Below are 14,933 nucleotides of genomic sequence, written 5' to 3' on the forward strand. Positions count from 1 at the left end.
GATATGTTTTTGGTGATGGTCGATTAAACTTTTCTTAATGTTTTTACTTAGTTTAGTAGCAATGAGAGGCAACTCCAAGATAATTTTACCAACAACTGTACAATTGAGTCATACAATAATGTGCTGTGAAATTTCAATGTATTTTTCCTTCATGTTGAATAGATTTTTGTTTTTTAACCAAAAAAACAATAATAATCAGGTTTAATTTAATTATTGAAGCATTTCTTCCTTGTTTTAACGGTGCCTATTCAACAATGCATGCCTAATACATGAGAGCGTAGCAACTAATGTAAATTAATCTAATCCAATTTACCATATTTAGTTTTTTGATCCTAATTAGAAGATAATGCTTTTCCAAGATGTACATTACTAGGCTTATTTTTTTTGATGGACTAAATATTTAAGATTTCCACCCAAAAATCCCTCTGTATTCTTTTTCTCCTTCAGCCCAATCCTTCCAACAAGTTAGCCATCATCCACATCCTGGGTCTGCTGTCCAACCTGTTCACAACACTCGACATCAGCAAGCAAGATGATGAGTCAGCAGATGGATCTGCTCCACCAATCAAAACAACTCCACCCACACCTGGACCAAACCCGGTCAGTCACTCACAGCACATGTGTTCCTTTCTGATCAAGAATCTTAAGTGACAGTATTTTGGTGATCAGAAATAGAGGGAAGCTAATGTACGATTATTAGACAGGACAATAGTCGCTGCAGTTTTGAACGTATTCACTGCAGTGGGGAGTATACTCTCACAGCCAGTGGAGCACTGCCCCGTCAGCCCCAATGAGTGCAGTGGCTTTACTGGTCGGAGGCGTCAGCGTAGCCAACAGGAAGGTTTTTGCTCATTCACTGAACCATAGTGATCAGTAATCCCACTGACACATGCATTCATGTATAAATCCTTAAAGCTGCACTACCTGATTTTTGAACCATGACAGAGGGGCATGGCTGAATTTGAACCGTAAATCCCGTCCCCCACTCTGATAATCCCTTTCAGTCTCCTCCTTTCACGATAGTGCACGAAATCGCGCACGAGAGCTGAACGTGCACGTCGCCACGCAAAAGGATGCGCACAAAATACTGTATAGGAAAAGGGAACATTAGATTACCTGTCTAGAAGGAAAACAGTCACATGTGTATCCAAAGTTAGTCCAAGACTGAAAACAAGTTCGCACCGTACACACGCTTCACTATATATCGCAGCAGCCAATGAGGAGGCTCCTTCGTGGGCTCTGCTCACCCCTCCTTTCTCTAGATCCTGTGATTGGAGCTGGAGGGGGTGACCGCCGAGATTTTGTTAACTAAAATAATTAAATATAAGGCGCAGAAATACAATTTTTTCAGAAATGATTACTTTTTCGATATACTATATGATGCTAATAAGAATTTTTTTTTAATCAAAGAAAATAAATCGAGTAACCCAGCTTTAAGACTTATGTATCAAACTCAAATCCGGCCCATTGGAGCATCCAATTCGGCCTGGAGGATAATGTCAAAATTACAGGAAACATGAATAATTGTGTGAAAATACCACGTAATTTAATTGTAGATATCTCAGCCCTTCCAAATACGTAAATTCAATGAAAATCCACATTATTTGCCAGGGAATTTTGTGATTTTTTTTTTTTATTATGTTTTTTTCTCGTTTTATGTGGGGTTTTTGTTGTTTTGTGTATTTTTATTGTCATTTTGTGTTTTTGTTGTCGTTTTGTTGAAATTATGTGCATTTTTTTTGTATGTTTTTGTTGTTGTTTTGTGTGTTTTTACTGTCATATTTTGCGTTTTTCCTTTCTCATTTTATGTGTGTTTTTTGTGTTTGTCGTTTGTTAATTTCGTATATTTTTCTTAATTTTTTTGTGTTTTTGATGTCATTGTGTTTCTCGTGTAATTTTTTGTGTTCTTGTTCTTTGTTTTTGGGTTGTTGTCAACTGTCAGTGCACAGTTTTCCCACACTTATATCACTTGATAGCAGTCATTTTTAATCGCAAATTTTTGAAAATTATTCCAAGATTGAATATTGTGTGTAACTTCTATTACTTTGCGTATATTTATTTGCCAGAATATTGTTGAAATTGCTTGTTTCCTGCCCAAAATTTGCGGCCCACTTGAGATCAAAGTTGTCCATATTTGGCCCTTGAACAACAATGCTTTTTAACACCCCTGCCTTAAGAAGTGTTACAAAATGGAAAGTTTTTTCTGATGTTATGTTCTCTTTTTTTCTGCGTTAGGTGGTGGTTGTTTTGCAGCAAGTGTTTGCTCTGATACAAACTGTTCTAAGCAAATGGCTCAACGATTCACAAGTTGTAGAGGTGGGTCTTTTCTATGTTTATCAAAAACAGTCAAACTAAAACTCTGTTCCTAAATCTGACAATGATGACCCTCAGGCGGTGTGTGCAATCTTTGAGAAGTCGGTGAAGACTCTCCTTCACGAGTTTGCTCCAATGATTTCTCAACTTAGTGAGATGCTCGGGCAGATGTACAGTACGATTCCCCAGGCCTCAGCCCTGGACCTCACACGACAGGTACACACAAACTTACACAGTCTAGCTAAAATAGATTTTAGTGTTTGGTTAGCAGGAAATTTATATCTGGAATTAGCACTCAGAACTTCCTCACTATTTCGTGTACAATTCCAAACTTACACAAAGTAAACTCAACTCTCTAACTAATATTATAATATGGACTGAACATGAGTTTTTTTTTTTTTTAGATCAAAGTCTGTCTTCAAGCCCGATTCAAAATACATGTTATATGATTTATTTTGTATTTAAGCCGTTTCCTACTAACTAATTATATTAAAGTGAAATTTCTCTGTCAAATCAATTGATTAATCAAAATTGTATGAATCAAAATTGCTTATTCCTACTTGAATATTAAGCATGATGAAAAATATTGAGATTTTTTTATTTTTTTATTTTTTAAAATTTGTTTCTTCCCAGAATCAATTTTATTTTATTTTATTTTGTGTGTGTTTTTTTTTTTAAAGAAACATTTACCATGTCTGCATATGTAGTCAGGTTAATACATAGGTTCTTCTTTGCACCCAAATAACTTGAATATTATTGTCCTACATTTTTAACTGATTTTGTTGAAATGTAGTTATGATGGTGGGGCCTGAAAGTTTTTCATTCTTCAAAGGGGGGCGCAACAGGAAACGTTTTGGAACCAGTGGGTAAACACAACATAGAGGGTAGTGCACTTTTATGTGCAGTTGAAATAAATGTCAGACTGACTTGTGATGTGCATTGTTTTTTAGAACTATGACTCGTATATTGTTTCTTGAAGCATATGATTCAACTCTAGATTTTGGACAAAGGAAAATAAGGAATTTAAAATAGCAATAATCATTACTAACAAATCGCACTATTTGTAGAATGGCAATAAATCAGAATCACTATATACAGTAAATCGAATCGGCACCCAAGCGTCTTGATAAAATTGAATCTGGACAAAAGCATATTGTCCCAGCTCTGATATATACACAACTATAACTCAATAGTATCGATGAACAAATAGTAAACATAACATGCTAAATATATCATAACTAGTTATAGGTAAATAAAACTAGTGAACTGGTCTGACTTTTGCTAAAGAAACAAAGCTGAGATGCCTCAGATCATAAGAATTATCAAGATTTAAGAATGAAAGAATTAACTTTTTTAGAAATGTTTGTTTAATCTGTGCATTATCAGAAAGCAACTTTTTACTCTGTGTAAATGAATGAAGTTGTTCTTTTTGTCTTTTTTTTTTTTTTTCAGTAATAACTTCATTGTGTTGTGCAAAAACCAAAATGGTGCCTAAAATTCACACCCTGCTGTTTCAGATGGTGCATATCTTTGCCAGCGAAACAGAACACTTTCCTCCCATCAAGGCTCTTTTTGAGCTGGTTACCTCGGTAACTTTGTCCATCTTCCAGCAAGGTAGGGGGTCCAGTAGGGGGCGGGAGTGTCTGAACTGTGAACTTTCTTGCAGTAGATGAGAAAGACATGTTTGTGGTTATTAGTGAATTCACAAGAATACAAAATTGTATCTTGGTGCAAAAAAAAGACAAGTGTGAAGAAATGAACAAATTCTAACATTGAAATCTGCTTTGCCAATGAGGCCAATTACTCGCAACTTTTTTTTAATCAAAATGTCAGTATGAAGTATTTATGTAGTGTTCATTGCTGGTCCAAAAAGCACCAGTTTAGTGATCGAGGCACCTCTGTTTTCACTGGAGTCGACGCTCACTTTTTTAATAATATAAACGGAATGAACTGTGTCTTTCTTCTTTTTGTGTCGAGTATGAACTGTGTCCTACATGTAGACTTAATCTTTTCTGACCTCAGTTTACATTTAACTAAAATTTTTATTTTAACATTTAAAACAAAACCATGTTCTCATTTTTTGTGTTTACAGGTTTGTTTATAATCTTTTGTTGCCTTCATCAATTTTGTCTGAAAATATCTATATATTCTTTGCAGGTTTTTGTTCATGTCTGACTCTGGGGTCTGGTTAAAATACTGTTTTGCCAAATGTATTGGGACATCTTCTTGAATGCACACAAACTGATTTATCCCAATTGTACCCTACCAATATGAAGTTGGGCAAGGAATAGTGTAGTTCTTCCACAACAAGCTTGCTTTTGTTTGTTTTTTTTTTGGATTTCACTTTGTGCACTGGTGCAGAGACATACCATACCACGCCCAACATTTGGAGCATGAATTGAACCCCTCACTAATATACTCCCTCTAACAGACTTTTATATCACTATATTTGGAACCAAGTGACACCAGGAGGTATTTCATCAAAGTACGATTAAAATAACCTGTTTAGCCGAGCTGTCTCTGACCACACTGGCTTTATACTCTAAGTGCACATCTTCAGAAGACCTGCAAAGTTGATCACAGAGTTAATGATCAGACAAATGAGGTTGAGTGACAATTTATACCTTCGACATTTGTTTGAGTAAACCCTATCAGTTAGTCTAAGAGAACTTTTGGGTGACATAGAGGTAAATTTTTCAAAATGTGCATTAGGGTCATTCACAAAATTAAAATGATCCCCAAATTTTGCCAGATTACTTTTTGCCTTGTGTACTTTTTTCTACTTTCATAAATGGTGTTTCAACTGATCAAATGTTCTTACTCGTTTAGTATAAATACAGGGAGAGACTATTAATAAGTTGAGCAATAAAAATAGTGAAAAAGTGTGCCACCCTTTACTGACATTATATTGGCTCAACTTTTGATGCGGATGCTCAAAATGTCAATAGGAACGAAGCAAACTGCGCATCATATTGTGAACCACCCTAATGCATTATGTGGTTAAATAGCTTTAAAATATTCTGAAGGCCAGTTTTTGATTCATGCACCTATGCAACCACAAATGATTAAATACTGTATCAGTGTTGCAGAATGTCATGGCTGGGCATATTGCAAAGGGGGTGACTTTTCCTGAATATGCTCACGTTTACAAATGTCTGCATACTAAGGGTTTGATGTGTCTGTAGCTGAAGGGGTGATAGGATTGGACTCCAACTGTTTGGAGGGTGTCCCAATACTTTGGCAATACAGTGCAATACGCATCAGTGAGATATGAACCAATCTCTTAACAACTAGCTCTGTCTAATGCTATTTTTATTTTTTGGTTCCCCCCACATTGTTTCTCCCTTTTTTTCTGCTTTGCTTGATCAAATCATGGCTGCCTCTTCTCCTGCCTTTAAAATCTTTTCTTTTCTGCCGCCCATTATTAGACGTTCCACAGTCACAGCTCAGGGGTTATAAGCTAGTGCAGTGTGCTGACAAAGAGGAAAGCATTAGAGTTTGGAGTCAGCCTCTCCTTCACAGCCCTTTAAATAACTGTGTATCCTTTAAATCAGTGGTCTCCAACCTTTTCAAGCCCAAGATCCCTGACCTCCACCCTGGTGACTGGTGACGGCAAGATCAACCCAATGAAGTGTAAAAAAAAACAAAAAAAAAACGGATTTTACTTCCACTTTCTTGCTTTTTATTCAGGCTAACTTTTTCGAATTACATGAAATGCTTTGGTCCAACATTCAAAAATAATGAACCCAAAATGCTATCTGTAACTAACATATTAAACTAGCCATATCATTTGATCCTATTGGTCAAATTAATCTGCCTGTTATGCTGAAAAAATACAAGGACTGGATCAACAGAAACATTAATCAGCCATAACGGTTTTTTTTTTTTGTTGTTTTTTTGCGATTATTATACATTTCCTATGTTTCAGTTGTGTTCCGGTGGTTTTGTTCAGGCATCTAAACAGGCAGCTATTGTTTTTTACACCTTTGTATTTTGGATCGACAGAAACTGAGAAAAAAGGTGCGCTCGCAATAGTGAACATTAAATAGCGATAATGTATATGTGTGATGTTTTTATTTATTTTTTACGATTATTATAAATTTCCTATGTTTCGTTTGTGTTCCCGTGGTTTTGGCATCTAAACGAGCAGTTATTGTTTTTTTACACTGTTGTGTTTGGCCGCTAAGGGGTCCTGACCTGTTGCGTAACTGCACTGTAACTGCTGCGAAACAGCAACGCAGCTGATAGGTTTCCATTAAAGTCAATGTGTCCATTTCCACCACATGGTAATCTGCTCCAGCACAGCACCGTCACTGCTGAGTCATGCTGCTGCCCTCTGCAGCAAATACGCAGCACTTATATTTTTGCTGGACGCTGGAGCTGTGCTGCTGCAAGTTAACAAAAATAAACCCGTGTCTGACAAGAAGTTGTACATAGACACAGAATAAAATATCTGTGTTCAAGGGGGAAAACGCCAACCTTCCGGGAACTCCGCGGGGCCCATTTTGGACTTCATCCAAAAATCGAGCACATATTCGGACTTGGGAATGAAACCTGTCCGCTGATACCACATTTTCGAAAAAGTTAACACTTTTTTTTTTTTGCATTGAAATTGTGCGTTTCGGCTCTAGCGGACGCAATTCAGACTCCAACTAAAAACGCCATATTCGGAACGGGGGGACAAGACCTATCCGTTGTTACCAGGGTTGGCACGATCCAAGCACTTTTAAAATCGTATTTCACATATACATTGGGGCAAAAAAGTATTAAGTCAGCCACCAATTGTGCAAGTTCTCCCTCTTAAAAAGATTAGAGGCCTGTAATTTTCATAATAGGTATACCTCAACTATGAGAGACAAAATAAGAAAAAAAATCCAGAAAATCACTTTGTAGGATTTTTAATGAATAAGTATTTAGTCAATAACAAAAGTTCATCTCAATACTTTATAATGTACCCTTTGTTGGCAATGACAGAGGTCAAATGTTTTCTGTAAGTCTTCACAAGGTTTTCACACATTGTTGCTGGTATTTTGGCCCATTCCTCCATGCAGATCTCCTCTAGAGCAGTGATGTTTTGGGGCTGTCGCTGGGCAACACGGACTTTCAACTTCCTCCAAAGATTTTCTATGGGGTTGAGATCTGGAGACTGGCTAGACCACTCCAGGACCTTGAAATGCTTCTTATGAAGCCACCTCTTCATTGCCTGGGCGGTGTGTTTGAGATCATTGTCGTGCTGAAAGACTTAGCCACGTTTTATCTTCAATGCCCTTGCTGATGGAAGGAGGTTTTCACTCAAAATCTGACAATACATGGCTCCATTCATTCTTTCCTTTACACGGATCAGTCATCCTGGTCCCTTTGCAGAGAAACAGCCCCAAAGCATGATGTTACCACCCCCATGCTATACAGTAGGTATAGTGTTCTTTCTCCTCCAAACACAACAAGTTGAGCTTTTACCAAAAAGTTCTATTTTGGTTTCATCTGACCATATGACATTCACCCAATCCTCATCTGGATCATCCAAATGCTCTCTAGCAAACTTCAGACGGGCCCGGACATGTACTGGCTTAAGCAGGGGGACACGTCTGGTACTGCAGGATTTGAGTCCCTGGCAGCGTAGTGTGTTACTGATGGTCGCCTTTGTTACTTTGGTCCCAGTTCTCTGCATGTCATTCAGTAGGTCCCCCCGTGTGGTTCTGGGATTTTTGCTCACCGTTCTTATGATCATTTTGACCCCACGAGCCCCAGATCGAGGGAGATAATCAGTGGTTGTGTATGTCTTCCATTTTCTAATAATTGCTCCCAAAGTTGATTTCTTACCTATTGCAGATTCAGTCTTCCCAACCTGGTGCAGGTCTACAATTTTGTTTCTGGTGTTCTTTGACAGCTCTTTGGTCTTGGCCATAGTGGAGTTTGGAGTGTGACTGTATGAGGTTGTGGACAGGTATCTTTTATACTGATAACGAGTTCAAACAGGTGCAATTAATACAGGTAATGAGTGGAGAACAGAGGCGCCTCTTAAAGAAGAAGTTACAGGTCTGTGAGAGCCAGAAATCTTGCTTGTTTGTAGGTTACCAAATACTTATTTTACCAAGATATTTACCAATTAATTCATTAAAAATCCTACAATGTGATTTCCTGGACTTTTTTTTCTCATTTTGTCTCTTATAGTTGAGGTATATCTATGATGAAAATTACAGGCCTTTCTCATCTTTTTAAGTGGGAGTACTTGCACAATTGGTGGCTGACTAAATCCACATACACGTGAATTAGCGGGATCTCCTGAGTCCTTGCTGCCCTCTGCTTGCTGCAACAGATGCGCAGCATACAGAAGCAGTGGGGATTGTTAGACTGCAGATTGCACTAGAGTCATGCAGCGGAGCAGTTTTGGTGCAGATACGCATCCAGTGGAAATCTAGGGTCACACCCCGCAAATGTTTGGCGCTCATGAGGAAAATACCATTTCACCATATGGTTTATCCTTTACATCAGTGAACTAATGAACAGTTCATCACCGTTGTCATGCTGTGGCTGTGTGCTCTCTGACTGGAGCAACTGTGTGGATAAGGTGTCCCAGCAATCACACACTTTCATACATGGGAGATGCGATCTACAAGGAATGTTTCAAAGATTGACCCATCGATCTTGATCGACGGGTTGGCGACCACTGCTTTAAAGGCTGGTGTGTGAGTGGGTTATTGAGTCAGAATCTAGGTTGGAGTCTGGGAACGACTTAATGATGGCTGCTCAGTGCTCACCTTGGACAATTGTTTGGTCTTATTCCAAGTTTTCAGATAAGAGAGGTTTTAGATTATTCAGCCATCCAAATTATCCAGAAAAAACTGAAGTTGTCAACTCTACTTTTCAGCGCACGCTTGGGTGGTTCACAAAATACATTTTTACCAAATTTTGCCAGATTGCTTGTTATCTTGTTCCTTTTGACGTTGCAAGCATCTGTACAGAAAATGCAGTCAATTGCTGCACCTTTAGGGGAGGCGAACGTTTTTCCTATTTTCAGGAATATTGTTTCAACTATTCTAATGTTCTTACTCATTTAGTGTCAATACAGGAGGAGACTATTAATGACCGGACTTGCCTTTATATCTTTTAAGGTTCTGATATCTGTTAAAGTTGTGCATTCTTTCGATGAGCTGAGCAATAAACATAGTGAAAAAGTGTGCCACCCTTTACTGACGTTATATTGGCTCAATTTTTGGTGCATATGTTCAAAATGTCAATAGAAACAAGGTGAAATGCAATATGGCATTTTGCTTTTACTTATACCATCATATTGTGAACCACCCTCGCGCATGTCTTTTCATTATGTGCACCATTTGTTGTTTATTTGAATTTCTCAAGTCGAGCATAAAGGACGCAGTAATATCAGAACCTGGTGCTGATTGATCCTATAATATGGATGCTGATGCCCTTAAACTGCATAGGGGATCTCTCTGACCCGTGCTGAATGAACCCTTTAATGTAAAGCCTCCATCTCTGAGTGACACCTTAAATGTGCTGCTTTATTCAAAGACGATAACACAGGCGGTGCCTCCTGAGATGGAGATATCACAGAGGGTTCATTCAGGTTTGGTGCCTCTCCTCCTCCAAACTGTGACAGTAATAGAGGTGCCTCCTCTGTTCCCACTTTAAGTTATTTAGGTTGGTTCCTTTTTTTGCTTGGTACTTCTTTCTTTGATTCTCTCCAAACGGACTCATGTCTTTGTCTTCTGCCTGTTTTTGTGTTTTCAGTTGTTGTTGTTTTTTTTTCCTTCCAAGACTGCCAAAATTTCATGTACCTTCCCCTTCTTCCCCTTTGTTCCTTACTCACATATGAATTATTTCAATGAAAATATTTTTACGTTCTCTTTTCTTTCCACATGACTGTTGAAACTATTAAGTTGCTGTTTGTATCTTATTATTCTTCTCTTATGATTTGTTAAGTTTCATCTTTATTATATTTTAGGACCCAGGGATCATCCTGATATTGTTGATTCATTTATGCAACTCCAAGCTCAGGTGTGTTTTTGTTTTCTTATTTCATTCACTTTGGGTTTCTCTGCTCTCCTCCTCTTCCTCTCTCTATTTCTCTATCTTCTCTCTCTCTCTCTCTCTCTCTCTGTGCCTCATCCTATTCTCTCTTACTGGGTCCTAAGGTGACCCATCACATAGACGAGGCAGTGGAATGAAACCCATGAAGGCCGGAGTTCTAACAGTCACCTGATTAATTCATACAAAACAGAATTAATTACAATGCAGGAGCCCCTTTAAAAACATAAAATAAAATAAAAATAATTTAATAAATGCATTCGGGAAAAATTAACGCGTTCTCTTTACAGGAGTTTTGATATTTACATTCATTTTTATTATTATTAATTTATTATTGTTATTGTTGTGCTATCAAAACAGTAATTTCGGTGAATAGGAATCATTATTATTGTGTGAAAACCAGTTTGGAGATGACAAAATAAGCTGCTAGATTTAGATTGAGGCTTTATATATATATATTATTTATTTATTTTAATTTTTTTATTAACTTAAAGCTGACCAAATATTTCACCTTTTCTTCTGTGATGTTAGTGCTAAAGCAGTTTCCCATAAAAAAAATAAATAAAAAATACATATAAGCATTTTCAGCCTTTCTTAATCCAGTGCTTCAGGGAGGTATGAGCCATGTGGTCTCAGGTGACTGCTTAGTCTCTGCACTCCGTCCTCCTTTGAAGTCATTCCAGCCCAGAGCCAATCAATGCCCGAATGAATTAATATTCAACTAATATTAATCAGTTTGCAAAAATTGGCTGATGGCTCTCCTGTATTATATTTTTGTCTTTTGTCTTCATTCTTCCTCCTTTGTTTTCTATCTTTGGATAGAGCTGACCTTCATCTCTCTCCCTCTCTCCTTCCATCCTGAATGAGTTCATTATTATGAGGAGTTGTATTTATCTGCACATGTTAATTACTTGCACACTTTTTTTTGCATATTCAATCCAGTCAACCAAAAGCAAATAAAATGTAATATTTTTTTTTATACAATTAATTTCACAAAAATTAAAAATCACCATTACCTTTAGTTTGACTTGAGTTTCAAATGATTTTTACAGTTTAATTTGTTTGTTATACCTGCTGAGTTCTGCATCGGAGCATCTCTTTATGAGTTTGGAAAGAGCACAACAGCCTGGTAGGGGGATCTGGTTCCAGTCCTGTGTTGCAGTCGGATCCAGCTACCAGGCTTAGCGGGTATTGTTGATAGTAGTATTTTAAAGAAGCGTAGGCAGAGGAATTTTGGTGAAACAGTGCCGGACAAGCTGCACCAACACAAACACACTGCGAATAATGCTTTTATCTTTTAGGCTCTCAAACGGAAACCTGCTTTGTTCTTGTCTGAGAATCTGGACGTGAAAGCAGTGTTTCACTGTGGTAAGTCATCATCACCGCACAGCCTTCACAGTCCTGTTCTGTTGTTAATGTATTAAATGAAAGCCAGGTTGTCAGATGCTTTAAGCTTTTGTTTCTCTCTTCTACTTGTAGGAGTTCTGTCACTCAAATTCCCAGAAGCTCCGACAGTCAAGTCAACGTGTTTGTTCTTTGTAAGCAGACATGCTTGCTTTTTTTTTTTTTCAAATAAAAACAAAAAAAACCTGCCTCTTACTTTTCTGAATAACATATTTTAATTCAGCTCTGTTTCTTCCTGCCACAGACTGAACTGTTGCCACACTGCTCTGATGTGCCGCCATTAGCCAGGGTAGTGCAGGAGGACGGAAAGCTGTTGGTGCAGGCTGTGCTGGAGGTCAGAGGATCCAACATTCAAACCTTCTCTTATCTTCCCATTGCAATCCATTCTGTCATCTAAACATTGCTTTTTACACTTCTCAGGGTATTGGAGGCGGGGCCTCGCGGAGTCTAATGGACCAGTTTGCAGAAGTGCTTTTCTCCATGAACAAGCACTGCTTCTCACTGCTCGCCATGTGGCTGAAAGAGTCCCTGCAGCCTCCAGGATTCCCCTCGTCACGGGTCACTGCCGACCAGAAAGACAACTTCTCACAACAGATACTCAGGTAAAGTATTTGACATTCACTGATCCATCTTCAACGCCATATACTGTATTTTTGTACTGTAGATCAGTATACCTGCAGCTTTTTGATCAGGAAGTGCACTTTTTGAGTTTATTTACTTCTGCTGTGAATCTTTCCCTGTGCAGAGAATGTTAGGGCTGTCACTTCATTGTGTTAATTGTGATTAATTACAGTTAAAATAACGCACAAAAAAAACAACACATTAAGAAAAATAACGCTGTTTTGCACTCCAAACAGTGTGGATTCTTTCTCATTCCACGAGTTCTTGGTGTACCCATAATACCCATTTGTGTGCAATTTGTGCAAGAAAGAGTTTGCCAATCACCGGAGCTTTTGCAGCCTCCGCTACCACCTCAATGCTAAACACGTAGCAGCTAGTGCGGACACTCGGACAGTGCTAGTTACAACATGCTGCGAGCACGCGGTGTCTCTAATCCACACTGAACAAGATGACAGGGTTCTGAGCCAGAAGGAATAAGTCCATGAGTGACAAATGACCAGTCACTGGTGTTCAATAATTGTATTGTTCATAAATGAGTTATTTTCTATCTTTACAGCACTACATATGGACCTGATGTTTTTTACATTATTTTTGTATTTTCTATTATTTAGAGATTGATAAAAGTACACATCAATATTCCCCCTGATAGTCAATACTAAAGGTGTCAGCAGCCCTTGGGACGAGTCTCACATAATGTAATAAATATGAATAAAAATACCTCAAGTTTAGGGCTTTTCTCAGCAATTTTTAGGTGAGATTAAAAAATAGGTTAATTAGAACATATTTAATTAATAGCTACATTTTTTAAATCTCTTAACAGCACGAGACAATAATAATAATAATAATAATAGTAATAATAATAATACATTTTATTTGTAATGCACTTTACATTTGATACCAATCCCAAAGTGCTACAAGATTAAAACAATACAACATAACATATATTAAAAGATATGAAAACAAGCATTTGCTGTTAAAAAGAGACAGGACTAAAAAGAGGCATTAATGTCCTTATCATCTGCAAACAAAAACAACTTCAGTCCTTCTAATATTTGGAATTGATTAATAAGAAAGTAAGTTTTAACTGTCAAATAATGGATAATTGTCTCTTATTGCTGCTGTTCTTTGTTGTCACCATGTTCCTCGGTGCAGAGAGCGAGTGAACAAGAGGCGGATGAAGGACATTGTGAAGGAGTTCACGTTGCTGTGCAGAGGGCTCCATGGGACAGAGTACACCGCTGAATACTGACACTTTACTCACCCCAAATCTCACCAAATCATGACCCCTGTACTCAGTGCGAAACAGCAGGGTCACATGAAGGGCGGTGGTCTCTGAGACCCAGATCAGTAAAGACATCATAAAATGATTGTAATGACTACCCAACCTGCCACAAGACAAGACGACCTTCCAGCTCAGATCTGCCATCGGAGTGACAGAAAATCACGACTTCACTGGACAATATGGAGGAGCATCTCTGCTCCTCTCCTCCATCTTCTCTCGCTCTCTCTCTCTCTCTCTCTCTCTCTCTCTCTGTCTCTCTCTCTCTCTCTCTCTCTCTCTCTCCTGCTCGGCCCCTTCGTCGCTCTTTACTAATTCAAAGTGTTTTTGTTGGAAGAGCTGTGAGCAGCCCTTTAGCATGCTGCCTCATGTCTCCTCTCTGTCTCGTTCTGCCTTTCTAGATCTTTCTGTGGTTTGGAGGTGGTTTCCTGGTGATTAGCATCCATATGAAATAATAGTGTATCATACGTAGCTACTTGGACACTTTTTCCAAATTAATCAGAGTACTTATGTCTATGTATGCACATACAGAGAATGGCTTTCAGTCCTGCTGCTGCTAACAATGAGAGCCAAGGACCAATGGTGGGGTGGGGTGGGTGGGTGGGGGAGAGACTGCAGGAAGAAGGAAGAGAAACACATAATCACATGGATCTGTATTTGTACTCCTATTGAAATCAGTTTAATTTCATTCAAACCATTTTTTTTTTTTACAAAGCTGTACCTCATGTACATACTGTTCTAGCCGGTTACACTGCAGTCTCCTCAGGGAGAAGAGAGGTTTTATGTTGTGTTGTTCTGGGGAGGGGGTGGTGGTTTAAAAATTGATAATGAGAAGAAGGCTGGACGATGAAACCGATTTATAATCCAGATTATGGACGCTAAAGTCACTGTAATAGTGCAAAAATATTCATCTAAGTTGTGCATACTAACAGTTATTGCTGTGTGTGTGTGTGTGTGTGAGCGCGCGTGTGTGTGCGTGCGTGTGTGTGTGAGCGCGCGTGTGAGAGTGTGTGTGTGAGCGCGCGTGTGAGAGCGCGCGTGTGTGTGTGAGAGCATGTGTGTGAGCGCGTGTGTGAGAGTGCGTGCGTGTCCCACCTGTTCAGTGCACTTATATTGGACCTACTGTACACACGTGCATTTTTTTTCCTTCTGTATTTCAAAGATCTCGTTCATCTTTTTATTAATTCAGGTTACTTTTTATAAAGACTGCTAAGAAACATATGCTTTGTTCAAAGCTGCTGCTCACAGACACAACCACACCCATTCACCT

The 14,933-nt window shown here is 38.5% G+C and overlaps 1 protein-coding gene across 3 annotated transcripts in view; it reads left to right on the forward strand.

Annotated features, from left to right (window-relative positions):
- ipo13b (importin 13b) overlaps window positions 1-14,245 on the forward strand; it is a 38,341-nt gene extending 24,096 nt beyond the window's left edge. For 2 of the 3 annotated variants that reach the window (XM_028444325.1, XM_028444326.1), the window contains exons 14-23: window positions 448-600; window positions 2,236-2,316; window positions 2,392-2,529; window positions 3,831-3,927; window positions 10,277-10,329; window positions 11,661-11,727; window positions 11,839-11,897; window positions 12,008-12,097; window positions 12,184-12,365; window positions 13,537-14,245. In XM_028444325.1, coding sequence (XP_028300126.1) covers window positions 448-600; window positions 2,236-2,316; window positions 2,392-2,529; window positions 3,831-3,927; window positions 10,277-10,329; window positions 11,661-11,727; window positions 11,839-11,897; window positions 12,008-12,097; window positions 12,184-12,365; window positions 13,537-13,633 — 1,017 coding nt within the window. In that variant the 3' untranslated portion in view covers window positions 13,634-14,245. Of the gene's footprint in view, window positions 1-447; window positions 601-2,235; window positions 2,317-2,391; window positions 2,530-3,830; window positions 3,928-10,276; window positions 10,330-11,660; window positions 11,728-11,838; window positions 11,898-12,007; window positions 12,098-12,183; window positions 12,366-13,536 lie in introns of those variants that run through there. The other variant, XR_003673878.1, reaches the window with a different exon arrangement.
- The last annotated feature ends 688 nt before the right edge of the window (window positions 14,246-14,933 follow it).

The sequence above is a fragment of the Gouania willdenowi genome, chromosome 4, assembly GCF_900634775.1.
Source record: "Gouania willdenowi chromosome 4, fGouWil2.1, whole genome shotgun sequence".
NCBI lineage: Eukaryota > Metazoa > Chordata > Actinopteri > Blenniiformes > Gobiesocidae > Gouania > Gouania willdenowi.